Below are 9554 nucleotides of genomic sequence, written 5' to 3'. Positions count from 1 at the left end.
CTGGCCTCATCCATGGAAATTTGCTTCCTTAGTTTCATTATTCAAAAAAAAAAAAAAAGAAAAAAGAAAAAAAAAAGCAAGAGGATAAAAGGAGAATGCCAAGAAAATGAGGCAAAGAAGAGGAGCAAGTGGGGGGCAGTTGGACAACATGAGCTATCTTTCTGTGTCTCATCACAAGTAGGATTACCATGTAGTTGAAATGATATCGTTTATCCTTGTATTCCCGTTGGTCTTGGGAATAGGTCACAAAAATTGATATACTGTATGCATATTTACTTAGTACAGTGCCTGGCACATACTGGATACTCAACAAGTATTTGCTGAACTAAATTAAATTACCAATAAATTGCTATTGAATAAAAAACAAGCCAAAATTATTTAAGATCAGAGAGAAAACTCTATGTACGTTCTTTATTCAAACAGTGTGATTCAAACAATTTGGGATGTAAAAAGCATTTTCTCATATAAGCAGATTAGACTCCCAAAGAGATCAGCATTCTTTAGTCAAGCAAAAAACTGGCAGTTCACAAGCAGCTTAATCAGAGGCTTGATATTCAGGACCTCCCCATTTGCTTATACATGTACGTAATTCCAACTGTTATCTTTAGAGATTAAGGAAGAAAGAAAAATGTACCCCATTCTTTTGTACCCAAGGAAGCTAAAGGTACCCTGTCCTAAACTTTTCGCCAATACCGCCCAAAATAATCCTTCCCCACAAAGAAAGAAGTCCAAGAAAAATCTGTTTAATCTTAACAGATTTAAGTCCAGTGTGAAATAAACAAAAACCTAAATGGTGTTTAACCTGCAGTTCACCTCCTATACTCATGGCACCTCAAATTAATGGCTTGGGTGTTGGTGTAGGTAACACTTGGCCTGTATGCTGAGGTAGTCACTGGAAGGAAATTTAGAGCTGACAGTTTACAGATTAACTAATCCATTCCCATCCCAACTTTATAGATGATAAAGCAGAAAGAAGTTAAATGACTTGCCCACAGTAACAAAATACTTACATAATGGCAGCGTCAGGATCAGAATCCAAATCTCCTGACTTCTAGTCCAGTGTTTTTCCATTACAGTATGGCGTTTTCTGAGACGGAGTTAATTACACTCCATAGAACTTGCTCTTAATCACAAACAATGAGCCAAATATTCAATTCAAACTTCCTTGTTTAGCTTCAAGTGACTCTGTGGCAAGATTTACAAGCAAGGCTATTGCCCATAGTCCTAGGTTGGCCAAGTTTCTTGTTTTCATATCCAGAATCTGGCCAGAGCTTGGCAAATAAGACTGCTTTATATAATCATGAATGGACCAATGTTACCTATAGCAGTCGGCATCAGTGAATTTCAGGAAGTAGAGCCAATTCCTCCAGAACCCACAGCAAACTTCTTAAACAGTGCAGGTGGGTATCAAAGCACCTTTGGTGGGACAACTACACAGGTGTTGCCTCTGAATGCGTGATGAGGAAACAGGCATTTAACTTCATGCAGAATTGTGTTCTCTACACTTTAAAAATCCCATGAGAATGGAGAAGACATGCGGGGGGGTGGAGGGGGGCAGCACATACCTCTTAATCATCACTCAGTACATGGCAGTTCTTCAGATTTCATGCGTGACCCACTTAGATGAGGTCAATGGAGGAAAAAATCACCCTGTAATAGTAGACCAATAATAGGTATACTAATAGTTGGAGAACATAAGACAAAGGACAAGGAACAGATTGCCTTATTACATTTACAAAATTTCATTTTTCCCAGCAGTCAAGGTAGTGTGGGGTCTATTTCTTTAGCAGGTCAAATGCCTGAACAGGGTTGCGGATGTTAAAGACAGTGACAAACTCCTCACCAAGCAAAAGTTGGGACATGGCCACTTATTACAGGATGACTATAACTCTGCTTGACAAAGATGGCTTCTTGGATGTTATTCCACTGTGAAATCAGATTTGGAAGTGCTGCTCATATTTAAAAGAGGATGAGCTGATTGAAGCAACTTGCAAATTCTACAAAAACAAAAATCTTCTCTACATAGCTGGCTATGGCTGGAAAAATCATAAATCTCCAGGAGTACTCGATTCCAGAAAAGTTGAATCCACTCTCAAAATACCTTTTTAAAACTCTAATTACAAAACTCAAGATTAAATTTTAAAAATTACCTCAGGTAATTTGTGACTGCTGCTTGTGATACTTTTTATAAGTAATACTGACCATGTTGGCAAGTCCTTAACATCCGCATTTGGAAAATAATCAAAAAACAAGATAATCCACATGATCCTCACACTTCATCACAGTTAACAATTTATGATTTTGACAAAGCAAAACAAAATAAGTTGGAAATTTCCTGTTACAGATATAACAATACTGTACTCTATAATGTAGGATCTATTATGTTTTGGTAAAATTATATAATGTTAACTCAAATTGTTTATGCAACTTTGAAAAGATATCAAATCCCACATTATGCATGGAATTCTATATATTTTGGTAATATATCTGATATATTTTGTTAATAAAGTGAGAGAGTAAAGTCAACCAATGGAAAGGTGACAAAAAAGATAAATTTCATCATTATGTCAGTACTTTGGGGGTTTGTTTTTGTTTCATTATGTCAATTTGATTATATGTTATATAGAAAAGTGGATTCCTTCACTGCACATTACCAAAGGATTTGGTATTCACTTAACCAAAATAAAACACTTTGAGAACCACAGACTATTTAGAAGTGTACTGAAATATTTTAATGAAAAAACTAAAAAAATTTTGATAATTAAAAATTTCAAATTATGCTAGACAGAATATGCTTTAAAATTTTTGATAAAAACTTTTTCTTTCTTTTGCAAGACATAAATCAAGAGGACCTCAAAAAAATGTAGCAATTAAGTTTGGAAAACTATAAAAGAGACTTTTACTTTCAGAATGGATTTTTTTTCCCATTCTTAAAATGTATGTCATTATTCAAGAAGCATGTTTATAAATTTCATTGAAGAAAATATTACACTTTTAATAATGTGACAGATTTGTTCCATCAAGTGGTTCTCTTATAATGTCTATCACACTGCAATCAACTACAAAACCAAATAACAAAATTTAAATTCAGAGAAACACGCTTTCTAAAGGAAGCCTAAATTTCAAACCCTATAACATTTAGAAGGTTCTCACAGCCTCAAATACATTTACAAAAAGGTACTTTCATCAGTTTCATGTAATGTGAACAAACCTACTATTCTCTATCATTTAGAGTAAACGATTGAACAGTCAGTGCACAGCTGGATTAGTAAATAAAATGGAATCAAGGAGTCAATGTTCCTCATAAAAATAAGTTAGATTGCAGTACATCATGGTCTTGGTTGTCCAGTTCTATTGTTAGCTCCGTATCTACTTGGCATATTTGTAAAACCAGTCCTGAATCCTTGGGTTACTCCAATTCCTGGAACTCCAAGTCCTTGATTAAGCAAGCTACTACTGTAAGGTGTGTGTCCATGATTAAGACCCAAACCAGGTCTTGTTTGGGTGTTGAGCAGAATGACTGGGCTCACGTTTTTTCCAGGGGTGTTAAATGAAAATTCTGGAGGTGGACTACTAGGTTTAGCTGGAGTCGATGTAACAGGGTTTGAATCATCAGTACCCTTTAAAGGAGGCATTGGAATTATGTGATGATCTGAAAAGTTTAGGACATTGGCTGCAACAGGCCCAGACAGTAAGGCAGGTCTAATCCAATCATCCTTGAAAATTTGAACGGTCAAAGTAGACACCAGAGTGTACAGCCTGTTGGTCACATGAGCAAGAACCATTTGTTCATTTGCATCCCGTCGAATTCTTACATGCACTGATCCGGCCTAAAAGGGGAAAAATCGTAAGAAAGAGATACTTAAAATTATACCATTGAAAATTCCCCTAGAAATAAATATTTTATTTATGATTTGGCTGTAACTGTACTTGGTGTTTTCTTTTAAACAAGAGAAAGTATCATGTCTTGATATTCCTTGAAGACTACTCAGCAGTGACTGTCAATGTGAAGAGTTGATAAAATTATGTGACTAAATAAAATGTGTCTTTTTAAAATATATGAAAAAAAAATATATGTAGGAGGAAGACAGGCATGTTATAGCCTAATGCAGAATATAACGTATATAGAAAATGCAATGGAAGAGCAGAAAAGAGAGCTGCTAATTCAAATTAAGGAAGATTTGTAAAGAAGATGGCATTTGATCCAGGGTTGATGGTGAAATGTAATTTCCAAAAGTGGATACAGATATTCTAAGCTGAGAGAACAGCAATTAAAGTGCATGGCATGTTCGGACAGAATAAGCAATATTACTAATATATAAAGAAGTACAAATATTTCAGAGGGCAGAAAAATAATGAAAGAGAGAAAAGAAAAGAAAGAAGGATGGAAAAAAGAAAGAAAAACAGGTAGTAAGGTTAAAAGAAAGGCTAGCAGAGAACTCTAAAAATCATGATATGGAATTTAATAGTAGCAATCAATCAGAAATAAAGTTCAGAAAAAGTGTAGGTATGAATGATTGGTAATTAGGTAAAAAATGACTGCAACACTCTAGGTTAGAAATGAAGAGGGCAGGACAGGACAAATATAATGAGATCAGAAAGGGACAGATGGATTCATGAGTTTCCCTGGGTTCGATGTGGGGGGACTTGATACCCAATTGGATGTAGTGGATGAGGGAGATGGACTGACTCATCAAAGATGATCTCAAGGTTTCTAGCCTGGGTTACTATGAGGATAGAGAACCCCAGGCTTTACAATGATGGCTAGAAGTCTGTTTACTGAAAAGATATTTATCATACGTTATGTTTTTAAATGATTCTATTTTGTTTAAAACATACACAGAGAGAAAAATAGCCAAGAGTGACAACACTTATCTCTAGATAGTAGAATTATTAAAGGCTTTTTGTTCACTTCTCTTTGACTTAGTTACAATTTTTCTAAGAATCAGGTACCATTTGCATAATGAAACTTAAGTAAAAATAAATAGTAAGTAAAATGAAACAAAATGTCCAGCAGACTCAGTGCTGATTTCTAGATAAACTCAGATTTTCAAGATAAAAAACTATAACGAAGAATAAGTTTCACATAAATTAGTCAAATACAAGTAGTTGTTTTATTTACAATGTGTCTGAATCTATGACTTTAACAGTAGTGACTGCAATCATAAGATGGAGAAAATATCTATAATGCTTGAATTTGACTTCTAGTTTATTATGAAAGGCAAGGCATGTTTAGAAATGCAGTCACCTTTGATTTCTTCCTTTTCTTGGCCACTACCATCTCACAGTTATCACTAGACAAAACTATAAAAGACACTGTAACCTCTTCCAGTCTGCTACAGAAATTAAAGCAATTAAAATAAATGAAAACCATTTCTGAGCAGGAGCTTGAAGAGTCTGCTGTGACTATGGTGTATGCATTAATTTATGGCTTTTGTGACAACTACTCTTGGAGCTCAAAAGCTTGTTTTATTTTTCCTTAGTCTTAATTAGGTACTACCTGGGGGTAGTGGTTAGATGGCCATGTTCTGAACAGCTGGGTGACTTAATTCTTTGTGTGGATAAGCCACCCAGCTAAATAAACACTTACCTTCTATGTTATTAAGATCGGTAAAATTAAAAGAATGATTAAAAACAAACTGTGTTCCTGAAGGAATTACATTCCTAAAGGAATGTAAATTGGTATAGCCATTTTTGGAAAGTATATTGGCTGCATCAAAAGCCATGAAAATGTGGATATCCTTTTTTTAAAAAAAAATTTTATTTTTAACTAATCTCTACACCCAATGTGGGGCTCGAACTCACAACCCCAAGTCCAAGAGTCACATGCAATACTGACGGAGCCAGCTAGGCACCCCAGTGTGAATATCCTTTGACTCACAAAAACCACTTCTAAAAATTAATCTTAAGGAATAATCACAAGTATGTGCAAAGATGATTCACAAAAATGTTCATCCTAGCTCTGTTTATAAGGGAAAAATGGAATGCCATTAAGGGAGTGATTAAGTAAATGATGGCATATTCAAATAATGTAAAACTGCAGCCATTAAAAATTATGTTGGGATTCTTCAAAGACAGCACTAATGGTGGCACTTTTTGGAAATTCCCCCAAATATGCCCAGAAAAACCGAAATTAAGACATCAACCCCAAAAACCTATGGACAACATCTATTAAGAAACTAGATAACATGGTTTTCCCAAGAAATCCTAATCACAAGGTGTGAGACCTGCAAGGTATCAGCACCTGTGAAGGAGGAAGCAACAAGATGTCTGATGGACCTAAAAACCTCAAAGCAGCTAACCTGTTCTCAATGGAAATCTAGGGCAGCAAATTTGAGAAAGGCAGCTGGGAAACTGGGAGGAGATTTGCACATTTCAATAGTGGGTGAGTACACTGAGTTGGCTGTAAGATCTGAAGAGCTGGAGCAGCCTAAGCCCTGTGAGCTCTCCAAAGTAAGCAGGCAAGCTCCCTGCCAGTAGAAAGCCCCACATTAAGAAGAAACAACTGGGAAAAGAATCCAAATTGAGCAACACAGCAGAAACAAGAGATAACAAAGAGCAGATACAAATGGCAGGAAAAGACCCAGGAGAAAGAAAAAACTTTCACTTCACACACTCAATCAGAAGAGGGAGCTTTAGAACCATAAATTCAAACACACTACCCTAACCACTCCTTATTTTAAAACTCAGGAAAACAATTTTGCATAAAAAGGAGAAACAGCAAAGGACTGATTCCAAATCGCACACAAAGCTATTGTAAGAAAAAAATAGATTACAAAGGATTGCCCAAAAGACTCACCTATAAAACACATGAGAACTATGACCTACTTTTTCAAAAAAAGCTGAAAGACATGAAACACATAAAACAGTATCAATCAGCATTCAAAAACCTCAAAAATGAGGGGCCCTGGGTGGCTCAGTTGGTTAAACGTCCAACTTCAGCTCAGGTCATGATCTCACAGCTCCTGAGTTCGAGCCCCATGTTGAGCTCTGTGCTGACAGCTCAGAGCCTGAAGCCTGCTTCGGGTTCTGTGTCTTCTCTCTCTGCCCCTCCCCTGCTCGCACTATCTCTCTCTCTCTCTCTCTCTCTCTCTCTCTCTCTCTCTCTCTCAAAACTAAACATTAAAAAAAAAAAAAACCTCAAAAATGAGACAACAACAAGAAAAACAATCACTTGAGAAATGAAGACCAGACTAGGGGCGCCTGGGTGGGTCAGTCCATTGAGCATCCTGCTCTTGATTTTGGCAAAGGTCATGATCTCATGGTTTGTGAGTTTGAGCCCCACATGGGGCTCTGCACTGACTGTGTGGAGCCTGCTTGGGATTCTTTCTCCCTCTCTCTCTCTCTGCCCCTTGCTCACTTGCTGTCTCTCAAAATAAATAAAAAAAAAAGGAAAAAGAAATGAAGACTAGACTAGAACGAATACAAAAGGAAATAAATATACAGGTCTACTGTGAGAAAATAAAAGGCGATGAGAAGGCTAGTTTTAAAAATCAAAGGAACTGAAAGAAAATAAATATAAAAGACCCAATGTGCTTACAATAGTAGATCCCAAAGAAGATACTAAAAGCAAGAGAACAAAATAAATATTAATAATTACAATTAAAGAAAACTTTCCTGAAAGATAAAACAAGTTTTTTGCAGTAACATTACTGCAAGGCTATAATGCAAACCTGGAGTAACTGACCCAAAATGACCAACACCAAGACATAGTCTAGTGAACTTACTGGACTTAAAAAAAAAAAAAAAAAAAAAAAAAAAAAAAAAAAAGTCTTGCAGTATCTAGGCAAAGATCAAGTCACACTCAAGAGAAAAAAAATTAGGGCCCCTGGATGGCTCAGTTGGTTAAGCGTCCGACTTCGGCTTGGGTCATGATCTTGCAGTCTGTGAGTTCTAGCTCCACGTTAGGCTCTGTACTGACAGCTCAGAGCCTGGAGCCTGCTTCAGATTCTGTGTCTCCTTCTCTCTCTGACCCTTCCCCGCTTGCACTCTCTCTCTCTCCCTCTCAGAAACAAATAAGCATTCAAAAATTTTAAAAAAGAGAGAAAAAAATATTTGACCAAAAAAGTAATTATTTGGTGACAAAGAAAACTGTAAACGATATATTAAGTGAAAAGAGCAAAATATAAACTGCATGGTTTCATTTTTTTTTAATGTTAATTTATTTTTGAGAGAGAGAGAGATAGAGCATGAGCAGGGGAGGGGTAGAGAGAGAGACACAGAATCCAAAGCAGGCTCCAGGCTCCAAGCTGTCAGCACAGAGCCCACAGAGCTCAGGGATCATGACCTGAGCTGAAGTTGGCGCTCAACCGATTGAGCCACCCAGAGGCCCCACATAGTTTCGTTTTCTAAGGAGAGAAAATAGGTAAGTATAAATAAGAAAACATCTTGGCAGGCATCTCTATATGATGGGATTATGGTGATTAAATTTTTTTCCAGAGTACTTTTCTGTATTTTCCTCATCATCCCTGACACAGGAATGGAACCATGCTGTAACTGTCTCTCTGGTAATAGGTCCAAACTGGATTCGCAAAAATTAATAAAAGGAAAACCTTATTAAAATGGGAGATGGGAGGCCCAAAGGGAGGGTCTCTCAACCCCTACTACCCCGAGTCAATTGTAGACTCAACAGGAAGAGAGGTAAAGTCCATTCTACTTTAGCTACTTCTTTATAACATCAACAGGAGGAAAGAGGTTTTCTTCCTCCTTCTCTGACAAAAGCCCAGCCAATGAGAGACTAATACAACTCAGGCAGTGAAAGCCACTACACTTGAACTCCTGGTTTACTTCACTGGATTTTTCATTTGTAACAGTCCTTTCAACTTCCCCCTTTCCTCTATAGCAGACTGTTCCTCTGTTTTGTTCTTCAGACTTGCCTATTGTTTTGTTGTAGCTTGCTTATCCCGAATTGCAATTCTCTGCTATTCCGAAATAAACTCATTTTTGCTAGTAAAATAACTGGTCTTATTTTTAAGGTTAATATCAAAAACATGGGGGGGAGCCTGGGTGGCTCAGTTGGTTAAGCGTCTTGACTTTGCTCAGGTCATGATCTCATGGTTTGTGAGTGCATGTCCCACATGGGGGTCTGTGCTGACACCTCAGAGCCTGGAGCCTGCTTTGGATTTCTGTGTCTCCTTCTCTGTGCCCCCACCTCCCCACGCATGCACGCTCTCCCTATCTCTCAAAAATAAACATTAAAAAAAAAAAACCTTTAAAAAAAAGACCATTAACAGTAGTTTGAAAGGAAAAATAAAAGAAAAATATCCCTCAACTAATCTCAATTAGGCTACTGAATCCATCTACATTTTAGACTCTATTAGACAGAAATGATAATCAAAGGCTCTATAAAAATTTAAAGAAGTTAGGGCTCTTGGGTGGCTTAGTTGGTTAAGCATCTGACTTCGGCTCAGGTCATGATCTCGCAGTTTGGGAGTTCAGGCCCCACATCGGGCTCTGTGCTGACAGCTTGGATTCTGGAGCCTGCTTCAGATTCTGTGTCTCCCTCTCTCTCTGCTCCTCCCCCTCTCATGCTCTGTCTGTCTGTCTCTCTCAAA

The 9554-nt window shown here is 37.1% G+C and overlaps 1 protein-coding gene across 6 annotated transcripts in view; it reads right to left on the bottom strand.

Moving 5' to 3' along the window:
• Positions 1-9554, bottom strand: part of SLC30A6 (solute carrier family 30 member 6) — a 54883-nt gene that overhangs the window by 10948 nt on the left and 34381 nt on the right. For 5 of the 6 annotated variants that reach the window (XR_009248326.1, XR_009248325.1, XR_009248329.1 and 2 more), the window contains one exon: positions 1011-3830. Coding sequence is in view for 1 of the 6 variants with exons in the window: in XM_058682985.1 (XP_058538968.1) it covers positions 3330-3830 (501 nt within the window). In the remaining 5 variants the exon portion in view is untranslated. Of the gene's footprint in view, positions 1-397; positions 3831-9554 lie in introns of those variants that run through there. The other variant, XM_058682985.1, reaches the window with a different exon arrangement.

The sequence above is a fragment of the Neofelis nebulosa genome, chromosome 9 (genome assembly GCF_028018385.1).
Source record: "Neofelis nebulosa isolate mNeoNeb1 chromosome 9, mNeoNeb1.pri, whole genome shotgun sequence".
Lineage (NCBI taxonomy): Eukaryota > Metazoa > Chordata > Mammalia > Carnivora > Felidae > Neofelis > Neofelis nebulosa.
Note: the sequence above shows the minus strand (reverse complement) of the source record. Positions and strands in the feature narration are given on the sequence as shown.